The 16,344-nt window shown below is 42.4% G+C and overlaps 1 protein-coding gene across 1 annotated transcript in view; it reads right to left on the bottom strand.

Moving 5' to 3' along the window:
• Nucleotides 1-4,316: 4,316 nt before the first annotated feature.
• Nucleotides 4,317-16,344, bottom strand: part of LOC138491791 (transient receptor potential cation channel subfamily V member 6-like) — a 372,724-nt gene continuing 360,696 nt past the window's right edge. Inside the window, exon 15 of the mRNA XM_069618499.1 lies at nucleotides 4,317-9,900. Coding sequence (XP_069474600.1) covers nucleotides 9,771-9,900 — 130 coding nt within the window. The 3' untranslated portion in view covers nucleotides 4,317-9,770. The remainder of the gene's footprint in view (nucleotides 9,901-16,344) is intronic.

A 16,344-nucleotide genomic window follows, 5' to 3' on the forward strand; every position in this document is an offset into this window, starting at 1 on the left:
TAAGTACACAATAAGAGAGGCAGAACACCCCTCACATTGGCATTGTCCTTTTAGAAATAAGCTAAGTAGACAAAACCTGACACCATAAATAACCACATATATGTTGTTTCCCATCAGGAATTGCAATTGTAATGTGCATGCCAAGTAACATGTAACAGTGATTAATGCAATAGCTTGTCATAACATAGTGTGGAGAATCCAATGTGATTCCCACCAGGAACCTGGTCTGGAACCCTTCTCATGTGGCCAGGAGAAGGCAGTCGCTTTCTGATGTCGGCCCTGGGTTGTGGTGCACTGCGGGAGGATCACATGGGGAGGGCTTAGACCAAGATGACTGTGAGGAGCCCCTTTTTAATTGTCCCCATAACCCTGTCCTTTTTATGGCCTTTTTCCGTTCTAGAGGAATGTGGCAGAATTTGTCTAACTCAAACTACAAGTCCCAGAATCCATCAGGGACTGAAGAAGAAGAGGGTTAAAGAAGTCAGGCAGGAGTCCAGGTCAGGCAATTAAGCCCAATGACCTGCACCTGAACCGCATCTGCCTACCTGAGGGCCATTAAAGGTGGCCTGAGAGAGAAGCAAGAGAGAAGCTGGGGCAGGAGCTGGAAGGTTAGAAGTCATAGAAGCAGAGGAAGCAGAGCACTTAGCCAGCAGACCACAACAGGGATGCCGGAGTAGAGAGGCAAATTCCAATTGCAAACTCTGAGTTGGTCCTGTGCTCACAAACCCTGAATAGCTGTGGCAGCACTGGAGAGAAAAGCAGCAGGCAGTCTTTCCAGGTGTGCCTCATTGCTGTGTATGCAAAGCTGAAGTTGCAGTTGCTCCTAAGGCCCATTTGCAGAGTCAAGCCATGGGAAACTGGAGTGTGAAAGCTCCTTTAATGAGGTCGGATCAGAGACACCCATGCAGCAGATGTGTGTGGATTCCAGGAGTGGCCGTAGTTGTAGCAGGAAAAGCAGTAAAGTCAGGAAGCCGCCGCAGCCTGCAATCTTTATAATTGGGAGTCGGAAAAGGAAACTCTGTACTCCTAAGAAGCAGAAGTTCCTTGCTGGTAACTGTAGCCAACTTTTAATTGTACTTGTGTTGAGTTATGAGGGAGTGAATATCAACCGTAGAAGTGGGAAGTCTCTTTACTAATGGTAAATTAATACGCGCTTACCTGAAATGCTTGCGTGTGATGAAAAACCTTTATTTCCCGAAAAGCAGTAATACTTTGTTGCCGAGTGGTCGCGTGTCTCTGATGAACATGGAGAACGCTGCCGGTAGCATAAGCAGAGCTAGACTAACATGCCTGGAGAGTTTCAAGTGTTGCTAGAGGGACCGCCCGCATGAGACAATGTTTCCAGAGGCCTGGGAGGCTGATTGCTGACCGAAAGGCAGAAATGTGTCTTCCATTGAAGTGGCAGATTGGCAGATTAATATTAAAACGCAATTGTGTGTGCCTAATTTTGAGTTCCACTGAAGATACATAACTTGCAACACATAAAAGTTTGAAGCAGCAGAAAAAGAAGTAGTGGAAGCCAAAGCTAGAACACACATTGCCCAAGCTAATAGAGTGATCTCTATGAAAGCTAAGTCCCAAACATATAGGAACTGTACACTGGTGGCTTTTAAATGTGTGGCTACCCAAGCTTCTTCATCCGAAGCTGGGAGAGTGGCTCAACCACTTTGGGGTAACTACTGAAGCCAAGTGTATACAAAGCTTGGGAAAAGAACTGGGTACTTGTTCACCAAAGTTGTTTTATATCTGCATGGCAAATACTATCTGGAAATTAATTAAGAAGTAGCATCTATGGCAGTTGCAAGACGGGCAACGAGGCTGCCGTTGCTCAGGATACAGAAGGAAGAGTGCCTTAACAACCTGTGAAGGTAGAACATGTCTTGCAGCAGTGCCCAATTTTAAAGTTGCTGTTGTAGCAGCGCATTATAAAGCAGTAGACTTTGTAGTAAGACTGTGGCTGTCAGTACTGTTGAAGTTATTTGTGGGACCACAGAACCTGTTCTCACAGTTACATTGCAGAAGGAAGTTGCATGGGAGAGGAGTACATCTCAAACAAGAACATCATGAGCATTGTACACAAGACGCTGCAGAACCTAGAAGTGAAGAAGTTGTCAAAGTGGGAGAAGATACTTTTGTAAACTTCATCTATTCTTGTTTGGAAGTAAGTCGTCCAGGAAACACAATTAGTGCTGTTAATTCTTTGTGGAACTGTAAAGAAGGAAATCTTTCACCGAAGGAGGAAGAGGCTTTGACTAGTGGATTTTATTTGCGTGAACTCATTTATTTATTTTTTTGGAAGTGTTCACGACTCTGAATGAGACTGTTTTTGTTACTTGGAGAAAATTGACCTTGGGACATTCTTGGGGAGCAAGGTCTGCCCAGGACCATGAGAAGTCTTGCAAGACACTGGGTGTTTGGAAACCTTTTATTGATGTTGTATTATTGTTATTTGAATGTTTATATTGTTTATGTTGAGGGTTAGTTTTGTGAATGCTTTCCATAAAGATCTTAGAATAGGTAGGCAAACCCCCGTTAGAGTAGATTTAGTTAGGATTTCTGTTATTAATTTGTGTTTTATAAAATGGCAAATCCTGAGAAAACTCAATACAGTGACGAGTCTCAAATTACTGACCCCTCGTAATAGGGTGCGTTAAAAAATAAACAATGGTGTGTTAAAAAATAAACAATAGATAATCTATCAAACTAGTCTTCAAGAGAATCTTCACACCACAGGCCCCCCTGGAATGACTGATTCACCAGAATTAAGGTGCAAGCAGAAGCTGCATGTGTGCAGTTACTTCTGCGTGGAACTACCAATCCAAACCCACTTAATGAAAATAATGGTTTAAGTATTTCAAATTTCTACACCAATAGATATATCTACATTAAAAACTATTTGCAATAGTTTTGTGAACCTTTCCCAGACTCTGTATCTTCGAACTTTGCATGTTTGTAAGTAGCACCAGGTTTACATCGTAATAAAGACTTTTCTTTCAGAAAATGTACTGGTCGAAATGTTGGGTAAACAGCAAATGAACATCATCTTTTGAAAAGGTATGCAAAATTGATGCAAATCCTGTTTTTGCTGTTGACAAAACCTTTGCATTCCTTGCACACGATACGTTAACATTTGACATATATTGTCCTGCATATAATTTACATCATTTTTAAAAACAAGTTTGCAAAGTTAATGTCCCCTCATCTGAAGTTTAATTTAACATCAACCACATATTGAGTTTTCAAAAAATCTGCAACATTGTTGCAAACTGTTGTAAATCATGTTTTCATGGTTTACAAAACATTTATTAACCTTTCATACCATGTATCGGTTATGGTAAACACATATCTAAATAACTATAAACGCAAAGATTTGAATCTGTAGACAAAGGTTTGCAAACACAGTGCACACCATATAAATGCTGTGTTAACTCCAACTGAACATTACGCTTGCAAAAGCTGTACAAGAGCATTGTAAATGGTTGCAAAGGTGAGGCTACACAATGATTTTCAACTTTGGGTACATTGGTAAACTATCATTTTTATGCAATGACATGGTCTCCTGAATTTTCTTTTCACGGTCCACAAACTAAGGCAAGAAAGTGAGCAATGTTTACCACAGGATCCTGGGTGTGATGATAATGTCTACTTCCTTATCAATGCAGTGGATAAAGGAACAGTTTTACAACTTCGATAAACCCACAAGTGTCTCCGTCTGCTGAACAACTTGCACACAAACCTGTGCTGATGACGGTAATGCTGCAGTTAGACTAGCGTTATGAATCAGCAGAGTGCCGTGGGTTAAGGCAATGAGGACACCACATCTGGCAGAGAGTAAGGCACAACTGATGATCCAGACACTAGACCACATCAGCACAGATCTTCACAAATTGTATTGAACTATTGTTAAAACGTCTCAAAGATCTGTACCTGTTACAAAAGGGATAATAGGGTACAGCCTTAGGTTTTGCCTTTGGCAGTCATCACACTACAACACTACTGTTCATCTCAATTCTGCAGATCTGATGATTCTGGATGCATCGATTGGTCATTCTATGTACTTGTACAATTTGACAGCAAAACATTGCACATAAGAGTTCCAGATATTATTGAACATTAGCAAATTTGGTAATTCATTTAACTGGACAGTTTCAAGTATTGTCAACAATTTGCTCCAAGCTTCTACTCTTCCTCCAGTAACATTTGATTTCACGTTATTCTTCTATCGGCAGCTCCCCCCTTTGTCATCTGTTCAATATGTAGCAGTACACAATCAATTATACATTAATTGAAAACGAACTGAGAGGGATACTCCGTAATTGCACACTGAATGACACCTTTTATTAATGCAACACAGTCAAACAAAAAAGATGAATTATACTAACATCAAACATGCCTGAATTACTAAGGGGAAATTAAGTGAAGGAAAGAAAGGAGGTAGACGAGGTCATCAAAACCCACCAGATCTGTAGCATACCAGCAGCGTTATGTGTGACATTCCAGTCAGGATCTGTGACCTTTGGCCTTTACTTCTTTAGACAGAAACTTGGAACATAAGCTATTATATATTGTACTATGGACATAGTCACACAAAATCATTACAAACATCTGCCACAAACGTCAGCGAATAAATGTTTTAGGCTTAAACTCCTCCTGACTACTAATACATTGAATGATCAACACTATCCTTTACAATGAAAGCTCTGTGAGCACAAAGCTATATTTGATAATGACAGAAAAGACATCTATCTTGCACTCTCTTTCACACTCTCTCACACATACACACCATATAGAAGCAAGAGGGGCTGTCTTATTAGGGATCCACCAGGCATCACTCATGAAATCACGAGGGTGCAGCTCCAATTAAGCATTCCCGTTATTCTCAAAAATATTATAGCATAATCTGCCATGGAGATTATGTGTTTGTTAGCTTTATGTAAAATGGTGGACCTCTAGGGAGTCTACACTACCTTGTGCATACAAACTGCAACACGACCGAGTTGTCCACGGACAGAGGCACGCTGAGGGAAGATCCTCCCAGCTCAGAGGTGAGTGCAGCTTTGGTAGGAACTTCTCACCTTCATATGTTTATAGTATGATATACTATGTAAATATATACATACATAGCTAGGTAAGCGCAAATATGTCATCTTAACTTTTACCTTTTCCAATGAGACTATACTTAAAGCGAGGGTTGGCAAGTAGAGCTTTAGTCTTATATCAGTATCTATTGATATCTATTTAAATAACATTTTCTGAAACAATACTTTTTCCGGGCCCGCAAAACGGACATTTTGGGGGAAAAGTGTTAAAATATGGAAGTTATTAAAAAAAAAAAAATATACAGTGTTTTTGGCCCAGTCCCTTTTAGTTTTCCATAGAGAAAAAGTGCTTCAGTTGAACACCAATTGCGTGAAAACTGCTGCACGGACTTGCACCAAATAAGAAACAACTTTGGCACGTTGCAGATGTGCCTTTTTGGTGGTTTAGGGTAAAGCCATCCAGTAGTTTGTAAAATATTTTACGAAAAAGGGGATGCCTCCTGCTCCTCAAAACTTGCATATATCTCCCATTGTGCTTTGCGGCAGAAAAGTGAAGAGGCTTTTCAAAAATGTTAATCTGCAATTTTTCTTGATTCTCATAGCAAAACAGGGGGAAGCCCAAAATGAAAACTGCTCAAAATTATATTTGGAGGAGGAAAAGGGGTACATTCATGATATATGTCATGTAATTTATAATGCACCTATGCACAAGTGTTTCAGGGCGCAACGAGTCAGAGGGAAGACAGAGACAACAATCCTACTAGGCCATGTGACATTGAGACTGCGCAAGTGCAGGGGAGGGTCGAAGGGGAAAAGTGTGGGGACAGGGGAAGGGGCAGTGTAGTACATAGGATAACGGTAAAATAAATACAGACAATAAATACAAAAAATAAGACCATAAATAAAAAGTGCGGCCAGCTGGTGGCAAGTGCAAGGGTAAGTGCAAACATCAGGGGACAAGTGCTAGTAGGGGCTGTAGGGATACAGAAACAGTCCCTGAGTGCAAAAGTTACCAGGAGGGCAGTGCAGATGTGCAACTGGCGGGGAGGGGACCTGGGCCTGAGATCAGAGGGTAGCCAGGTAACCAGTGCAGTTTAGATTCAGCCAGGAGATCAACATGGGAAAGGAGAAGAGAAAGCAGAAGCAAAGAGGAAGGTTTTGAGGTGCTTCGGGAACCGGAGATGGTTCTCCTCAAGTTTCAGAAAGGCAGGGGGGCTGTTCCAGAGGGAGGGCCGCAGCCGAAGAAAGAGATCTACCACCAACTCGCTGCTTGGAGAAGCGACGGACCCTGAGGGAGTTGGAGGCGGATGAGCAAAGAGCTCGAGACGGAAGATATTTAGGAAGAGAAAAATGAAGTTATTGAGGTCCTAAGCCCCAGAAGGCCTTGTGGACAATGAAGAGGGTTTTGAACTTAATCCTCGGTGCCACTCGGAGCCAGTGCAAATATTTAGTTCCTGGAGAGATACGATCCCTGGGCTTGAGGCCAAGGACAAGTCTCGTAGGCTATCGGAGGGGAGGGGTAAAGAGGATCACATGTGCAAGGTGGGAGTTTGGGATGGGCTGGGGAGACAATTTGGGTGAGAAAACCTTTGGCTTATCAGAGGAATCCCACAGTAATATTGTGGTAATTCCTGCAATAAGGTTGCAAGGCACGCTTGGGAAAGAAAATGCATCACACAAACCGAAGAGCGAAAGGGCATAAGGTGGGAGAGCCAAGGTAGTAAAACACAGGGGAGTGTAGTGAGGGGACCAAGCAGAGAGGAGGGGAACACATGGTGAGTGTCAGGTAGGACGAGGAAGACTTTTTCATTTTTTAGCATTTTGATCTTAGAGCAGCAATCAACAAAAGTTACGTGACCGTGGGAACAGAATAAGCTGCATTACTGAGGGAACAGAGGGCAGCAGCATTATCGCAGAAATACGAAGAGGGGGAAGCCTATGGACCACTGGGAATTGGTGATTGTCTTTTAGATCTGCAGAGAGTTGGGATGAGAACTACTGGGCTGGGGATATGGCTCTTTTGGAAAAAAATTGGTGCAACATGTATAGTGGACATGACCAAAGGCCGTGGCCAGTGGACCCTGAGGCCGCCAACAAAGTCCCTGTATGTTTTTTAATATCTGGGGCAACATGGGCATTGGGAATGGCCGAAGACTGGCTAGTGGGCCCAAAATAAACAATCTAAAAAAAAGTCTCTGCAATTCAGTGAAAAAATCTTTATTTATGGGAGAGTTAAGGTGATCTGATTGATCGGAACACAGCCCTTTAAATCAATCAGATGTGGCAAGCGATGAACATCTTAACATGGCGTACCCCTCGGTTGCAAAACACATGAGCACATAAATCATATAATAGAATGGATTCACAATGAGATCCAACATGACATCATGGGGGACATCAACAGAGTTAACATGCTCATCACTTTCCATGCCTTCTGAATTTCAAGTTTTTTCTTGCGATGACTCAGATCACCTTAAGAAAAGTTTTTGTATTAAATACATATGCACACATTAATGAATGGAACATGCCCCATGCACTCCTGAAGTGAGCTAATGCTCACAGTGTTACAAGGAAGGGCGGGATGACAGTGACCTTTATTAAAAGAATCCATAGAAAGGGGGGGGGACAAAGGCTGCCACGAAAAGAAGCCACAAGCTGGACACATGCTTTTGTAGAATAGCTTAATGTGTATTGTCATCTTAAAAGCAGCAGCCGTAATAAATCCATTTGCATGCATATGAGGGATACATTGAAATGTACATTTGATATATCATGCCATAACTGGGTTGTAATTTACAATTATTCGCAGGAGCTTGGCATTACCTACTTATGGTACATGGATTAGTTTGGTTTAGTATGGCATGAAAAAGGTATATATTTTTAAAACGGAAAATATATATTTAATGTGAAATGTTTAAAAGGGTTATGTCCTGTTTGGTAGATTATAGTTGAAAAACAAAATTCTTTAATTTATTTAATAGGGTGGTTTCACTGAAGATTTGTTGCTTTTTGCAAACAGCAGCTTTGCAAAGGATTTGTTTTGCTGAATTACTGGATTTTGTATGGTTGCGTGCAGTGTGCACCCGACAATGGAAAACCCTGAAGGCTTAGAACTACCACTCATTTGTTAACAGTAGATTTCGTGTTTTAGTAGCCACTGATTAATCAAAGTGGGTAATTATACTAGTTCAATGTGATTCCCTGACATGGACAGTTCCCAATGTGCACCAAAGGGTAGCTATTTTCATGCACAGATCACATGTTTTCCTTTGAATATTTAAAGCCATTGTCATGCTTAGAGAATAATTAACATGGGCACCCTCGGCGGGAGCTAATGAGGTTGCTCCAAACCCTGGCCGATGCAAGCTGGGGTTCAGAGCAACCCGACTGCTCACCGCACCCACCCTCCACCTGGCGCTGCTATTTTCCCCCCTCACCTGCCTCCTGCACTCAAATGCAGCCCCTGCACACCTGCCCACACCCCTCTCCTTACCTCAAAGGGGATCCTCCACCCAGCCTAGAGCGTCATCTTCTTTTCCTGATGAAAGGCATGGAAATGGAAGAGGGGCTCTGGGGAAATCTCCGCCTTCCATTTCCTTGACAACCCTGATGGCAGCACTGCACAGGCCGGTTAGGACCATGCAGGAAAGGTATGTTTCTTTTTTTTAAATTTAAAATAAACATTAGCACCCAAGTAGGGAACCACACGGGTGCTAATGGCGATATGCCCCTCAGTGGTGGGTCAACCCTGTAGGTAATGGGCCGCCACCCTCATTAAGGGACACTTGCTGCACTCAGGCCCCTTAATTTGGGCAGCGGGCCGTTGCCTACAGGGCTGGCCCGCCACCTCGGGGCATATCGCCTCAAAATAGATCAATTTGAGATCTAGGCGTCCCATTGGCTGGAATCCAATATTAATGGGACTGATAAAAATCAATATGATGTATGGCAAATAATTCACATGGCTGACATCATTCAAGCGAAATACGGGTTTTGAATCCACTTCTGTTTGTGCAATGAACATACCCCAGCATGAAACATACACACACCCCTGCTTGCATTTATCATCAGAAATCACAAGAACTTATAATTTACCAAGCTATTCTGATGTAAAATGCGATCAGTAAAATGCCATTATCTGTATTGCCATAATTGATGATGTCATTGATGAGGCCAACCCAAAACGATAACCGATGATATAAGGATCTTAATAGAAAATCTAAATTCATGTCAATGAGAACTTTGGCAACACTGTAACTCCGATTTAATTTTAAAATACTTCCTCACTTTTCTAGTTTGTGGTATTAATCCTATAAAGACACACGTGTACATATCTGGAATGAACGAATAGGTAAACAATCTATTAAAATTCTCAGCAATGGCATAATACATTAACGCACACACAAACTCTCTTCTTCGTAAACATGTGAGTGGATATCTACAGAATTCGCCATATATAATTGTGTAAAATGCTGCGTTATGCCTTTTAGTGTTTCTGGTGACGTGAAGAAAAGTACAACTGAAGGTCGATTTGTTCTCAAAGGCCACCAGCTCCCTGAACTTGCATTATATCTCCCTAATGCAAATACTTTGTTTTTATACAAGTATACACTCTTGTTTATATGCACAAGCAGTAAAACATACATTTATAGTACAAACAATAATAGCGTTGTATTGCTTTGAAGTGCTAATCATTTAGGTATGGGTCATCTATAAAGTGCATTGAATAGTTTAAAAATGCGTCGATTCATCTGAATCGTCCAGGTGTATAATCCGGATAATGTTTTTCCTGATGATATTCCAGCACACAGCAGATCGTGATGTTTCCATCACAACTGGCTCGCTCGAAATTTCTTCAACTCTGGAAATATAAACGAAATATAGTTATGTTAGTACATGCATTCCATTATAGACCTCCTCTGAGCCAATACCATTTTTGTCTATATTCGCTGGCATAGACCACAATCCAATCCTTCAGACTTGAGGAGCAGCCCGACAAGCTGCACAAACAATTCTCTTCAGCTGTTTAAAGTTAGAGAGGAGCATGTGCAGTTTAACAAACAGAAGTGAAACTGGGGGGTGCAATTAAAGGCCCCAAACAGAAGTCCCTTTCACATGAATGGCAGACCTTTAAACACTGAAACAAAAACGGCCTGGCTTTTGTTTTTGTTTTACAAGTAAAGTTAAAGAGCCATTTGGAAAAGGGCCTACCTGTCATTACCAATGAACAAGCAGCATTTTATTTTAAAAAAGGAGGAATCAAAGATCCCTGTGACATGGAAAACAGGATTTTTAAACATTGAAAACCAAAACGGCCTGCACATGGGTGTGCAAATAAAAACGGCTTTCAAAAAGAAAAAGGGAAGAAAATATCACTGCTCACAGAAAAATATCAGGAAAACAAAACATGATGTGTGGTTTCACAAAAGCAAAATGTATATTATGTTTCACCTACAAAACTCCAGTGATATTTGAGGGGCCACTTTGTCTTCATGGAAAATGTCAGCCCAAGGCAGACCACGTTTCTGGCTGTGGCCAAAACTTCACAAAGGAAATCTCCCACTTCCAGCCTGGATATCACATCTCACTTCTAATGACCTCTGCAATAAGATTTGCTGCTGAAGGTTTCAAAAGCTCAGTGTTCTCTGGACTTGCTGGCTCTGAAAGCAGGGACTTCATGGAAATTCACCCTTGGCTGGAACACAACTAAAATGTGTGAAAACGGGGGCAACCATTTCAAAGAGCAAACTACCAACTTCAGAGAAACTCATAAAAAAACCTCTGGTCACAGGCTGACCCAGTAAAAACAAATGGCCGGAAGGCAGAAACTGCCATGTGTCCCACATGAACATTCACAAATAATTTAAAAGGACTATTATCATTTAGGCCTTTTTTTCAGCAACCATAATGTGAATTGATTTTTTTGTAACCATTTTTTATGAAATTCCCAGGCGATTATGGGGATATAAAATGCATCTACCTGTGACTCTGGGAGCTGTAATGACCATATAGGGCAAAACTGTGTAGATCCTTAGCCTATGTAACCAAAAATATTTATTGAATTAATTCCCCATTTGGCAGAACAGTATGGAGGGAATTATGTTAAAATTTGAAATTAACAAAGCTCACTTTACAGTGTGCACCTGAAACTATAGCCTATAATTTAATTTGGTAATCCTTGTCCAGCTGACCCCAACTTAATTAAGGAAGAGGGGTGTCTTTGTTCTTAAATCACTCCAACCTTTTTATCCAGCTTCCCCAACACAGGCCTTTCAGTAAGGGGGGGGGTCTGAAACACATATTTCCCCAAAGCATTCACATTTTTACTGTCTGTCTTCTCAACATAGACCAAAGCAAGGGGGTAGGGAGGGGGGGGGGATCTGAAAATCAAAGCGATAAATCACCCTGAAATTATATTATTGATCAGTCTAATTACTTCGTGGAATGAAATTGGCAGAAAGTGTACAATGGTTAATGTGTTCTTTTTAATTCACTTTTGTGAATTATTTATGCTGAGAGAAGTTGATTGTGTTGTGCAGTGGATAAAGTGCTTTTTTAAAAACATTTGCATGCTAATTTCTATGACTTTTAATTTAAATAAATACCAATATATTTCCCATACACTGGCCTGGCTCTTGGCTCATTGTTAGCTCAGGGGCGAGGGATCCAAGGGGCATGATATGTGTCTGAGATAGGGCTAAAAAAAGAATCTGTTAAACAGTTTGTTGTGTCACCACTTGAGTGAAGAGGGAAGGAAGTCCCTGTGTTGAGGGTGGCTTCTCAATAAACCTCTACAAATTGGGGGAACGTGGGCGGGATTTGGCTTCCCATTCCTGAACCATGACAAGTACATTGCGACAGTCTATTCATTTTGATTTAATTGCATTAAGGTGGAGGGAAAGTCATCTTTGTTTTGTTAAAGTGCCACTAGGACTTGACTCCTGATTTCCAGGGAAGTGTATAGGTAGAAAATTAAGAGTGTGTAAGAAATGATTTGAGTGAGGAAATCAAGCAGGAACAGAGTGAGTTTGCCCCTGCATAAAGAATGTTTTATTAAAGTGCAAAAAGCCAATTGTGAAAATGACTGCTGTACAAATTGGGGATGCCAGGGAGCATCTCCTAACTAAATGATTTCTCAAAGCAGAATGGGTTGAGGACGATGCAGGAAACTGGCAAACTAGAATTGTGCAGGGGTGGGGGGTGGGTTACCTCAGCACGCAATGATGTTTGGCTTGAATATGGGATATTGCACAAAGCACTTGAGGCATTTTATGTGACCGCAACTGCTTGTGATGAACAAATACAAATGGCTAAACTAACTGCTCAGTTATATTTTAATTTGCTTTTAGTAGAAGAGCGTTGGCAAAATCGTGAGGCAAGTAGGATGAATCAGGCTGGAGACCTGTCACCGGCCCATGATCTTGCTGAGTTAAAAACACTGCACCAAGAGAGCGCAGAGCGTGAAACGCATTTTTTTTCACTGAAGAATGTACAGTGTGTGTAGAAAATCTGAGTGCACTGCAACACAAGCTAAATGACCAGTCTGCCCATAATAGAGTATTTTTGGAGGACATTATCGCATTCCAATCAGAAATAAAACAATTGAAAACTGAAAATAGTCAATTAATTATCAAAGGGTTGATTCCCAAAATGACTCATCAGATATGTCAGCAGGAAAGTACTCTGAAACAAGAGAGGACGCAGCTTAATTCAGGAAAAATACCTCTTGAATCAGGATAACAGCGTCCTATTACAAAAGATAAATAAGTTGGAAATGGAGATAGAAAAGGGACAGTCAGGTTCTCAGGAACTGACCAGAATGAGAGAAGAAAGGAATGAACTTGTAGAACGAGTGAAGTAAATAGAAGTTGAACTATTAGAGGCAGCAAAATATAGGTATGAACAGGAGAAAAAGATTAGTCTCCTGAAGGAAAAGAGACTTGAATATGCACGCAGCTTACAAGGTTCACAGAGGGAGAATGAATCACTTCAGCAGGAGGTGCAGCAAACAAAGGATCGGTTGGTAGGTCGGAGCATGAGATTAATTAGGTCTTAGTGTCAGAATTAAAAAGCCAGCTCTCTACCAACAGCAGATAACTAAAGAGACACACAGGTGTGAGAGCCTCACTAGGGAAATCGAAAATTATAAACAGGACCTAAGGCACCCTGACCAATCAGGATATGGCACAAGGCCCACCGATCCAGGTGAGGCATCCTTCCTAACAGGGGGCCCATGCCAGTCATTTATATCCTCTCATGCACAAATGGGAACTGACCTCATGCATGCCACCTATCCAGAACAGGGCGACATGAGGCAGTTTGATTTACCCAGGCCTAGTCATACTGACCAGGACGGTCAGTCCCTGTCTGATATTGGTGAGTATTCATCTCTACCACACAGAAGGGAAAGTGGCTGGACCAGTGTGTCCTGGGAAGTAAGGAAGAGTATGGTGAGTACTTCAGACCATGACAAATCTTATGAGGAGAAAGTCAGGGAGTTAGATTGACTGAAGATGCGACTACAAAAAGACCACCTTGCCTGCTTTGCTGAAGGAGAAAGGCCAGACACTCAGCATAGAAAGGGCATTCTAAAAACCTCTGTATATTCAGGGGAATTCCCCAGACTCCCTGGTAGGAGGGATGAGGAAACTGGGTTCTATCCTGAGCCTAAGAGGAATTCCAGGTAGAGTGACCGTGAGAGTTCACTTTGGTCCAAGCAAGAGGAGTCCAGACCCCATGGTTCTGGGATATATTCCCAGTCTCATAGAGATGGGGAACGCCTAGAAGACAGGGAAGGGAGTACCGCTAGCAGTTCTGAATCAGAAGGTGAATGGACTCAGGTGCAGAGGAAGAAAAAGACAGCGAAGCAGAGTAAGGGTTTTGGGAAAGACCCAATAAGACAAATCAAGGCCATAAAGAGCTTCCTGACCCCATACCACAAGAATTCCAAGTATTCGGTATGGGAGCACCTGCAACTTTATGAGCAGATGATGTCATCATTCCAGACCAGGAATGATGTGAATTTTATAGCATTTGCTAAATGGACGTTCTCACCTGAGTACTCCAGTTTCTTTGCAGGACTGGAGGACCAGGATCATCATAAATGGCCCACAAGGCAGCATTAGTTCCTTAGTTGAGGCAGAGAAACACCTCTTAGAGTGAGGGAGAGATAGGTTTCCTCTTTCTTTTGATTATATCAAAGTTGATGCTGATGTCAGTCTCCTCCTTCTGCACCCTTAACATGTATCACAGGGTTCATCGCTGTCACCGTTACTATTCAATCTGTATTTGCAACATTTGATGAGACAGCTTGGTATTCCTCCTGCACAAAGTCAAGCCCACCCCTCTGTACAGCTTTAGATCAATTGTTCAAGCATTGGTTCTATCCCACCTGGATGGGGGCCATGCTCGAAGGCCTCCTGCCGTCCTCCCTTGTGTCCCTGAGAAGTGTCCTACACCCAGCCGTATGCCTCATCAAGAGTCTATACAGATGCGACCACCTCCCCCCGGCCCTCATCCACCTTCACTGGCTCCCATTGCATGTACAAATCACTTTCAAGTCTTGCTGCATCATCTACAAGGCATTCTTCCTGAAGTCACTCAGCTACCTCGCAGTGAAACTCAGCATCTCCAGCAGACAGCGCACCACCAGAAGCCAGGACATGTGCAGACTTTAAATCCACTGCTGTAAAAAGGAAAGGGCCAGAAAACAAGCCTTCTCTGCCTACGCCCCAACACTATGGAACCTTGTCACTGTCAGCATCAGACTCACTCCCACGCTCCTACAATTTAGAAAATAACTCAAGACCCACCTCTTCAAGGAGTCTCTCCTCCTCAACATCACGGCCATCATGTCGCCCCTCGCGCCGCCTGACTCGCTAAATGCTGCCCACTCCTCTCCTTCCCACCACCAGGTACAGCTTTACCCCTCCTCTATACCCCTCTGTACCCTACCTCCTGCTGTATATCTATTCTGTTGTTACCTCTGAAAGGTGCTCAGTTATGCATCTGTAATATTGTATACCTCTGTAAAGTGCTTGCTATGTATCTGTATTGGTGTATACCTCTGTAAAGCGCTCTGTTGCTTCTCGGAGCTATGTCCGCACTCAATAAATTCCGTAATAATATTAGTAAATAATAAATGAGGATCTTACAAAGGTGTCAGTTAAAATATCACTCATATGCAGATGATACTCAGATTTTTGTCGAAACTTCTAGCCCCTCTGACACATTCCCTGGCTTGGTAGAAGATTTAACCAAGGTTCATGAGTGGCTGACTAGTAATGGCCTACAGCTCAACCCAAGGAAAACTGAGGTCTTATTGCTTGGCCCGAGTTTATTGCTAGACAACCCTCACTGTGTTCTTAGCCCTCCATTACTCTTTGGGCTCCTTACTTCCTATGCATCAAAGTTGGAAAATCTGGGATTATATGGGATTAGGATATTTCATTAGCACTCTGTTGAGAGGGGAGGAAGCAGTCAATCAGGTGGCTTGGATCATAGGCTGAAACAGGCAATCTCAGCCCATGTTAGATGCCGCCTGAAGGCCGGTTCCCCCTGCCGCCATCTACCACCCACCCTCCGTCCCTGTTTGTTTTATTTTTTCCCCATTCCCACCACACCACTAACCTCATTTCAGCTGAGGCACTTGCCGCAGCGGGTCCTTCTTCTTGGCTCCTGCAGGTCACCATGGAAATTGAAGAGGGACTCCGTACAGAGCCGTGCTTTACCTTTCCATGGCAACCATCTTGGAACAGTATTTTCCTTCCACGATCGGGACATCACAAGGTGTCCCATTCGCACCAGGAAAATACTTTAAATTAGCCCCATCCCCGCATTTGGGACGAGGGCTAATGGCGTTCACCCCAGCGTTCCAAGGGTTGAAACAGGGAATAACGGCCCAGCAGCCGGAGTTATAGGCTGTCATATTCTGAACACTGATTCATGAAGTCTCCAGAGCTGACTTCTTTCACCTTCGGCTACTGAAAAGAGCCCTGCCATTCCTAGGGGAGGAAGGATAGCTCAGGGTGAACACATTTGTCTTGGAAGCAAGGCAACGCAGCGCAACACAGGTTTGAATCCCAATCCCACGCTTAGAAACCACTTGTTGGTATTAAACGCGTTATAAAAGAACAATTATAATATTTATACCCAAATAATATTGGCAACTGGTTACCAGTACCGTAATCAATTTATACATTGATTGCGGTAGCGCTTTATATGCTGGTCTGCTGAACTATCAAGTATCAAGGCTTCACAAAATTCAGAATGCGGCAGTGCACCTCATATTTCAGCTTTCTAAAGT

This window comes from Ambystoma mexicanum, chromosome 10, assembly GCF_040938575.1.
Source record: "Ambystoma mexicanum isolate Mex_15411 chromosome 10, UKY_AmexF1_1, whole genome shotgun sequence".
In the NCBI taxonomy this organism is placed as follows: domain Eukaryota; kingdom Metazoa; phylum Chordata; class Amphibia; order Caudata; family Ambystomatidae; genus Ambystoma; species Ambystoma mexicanum.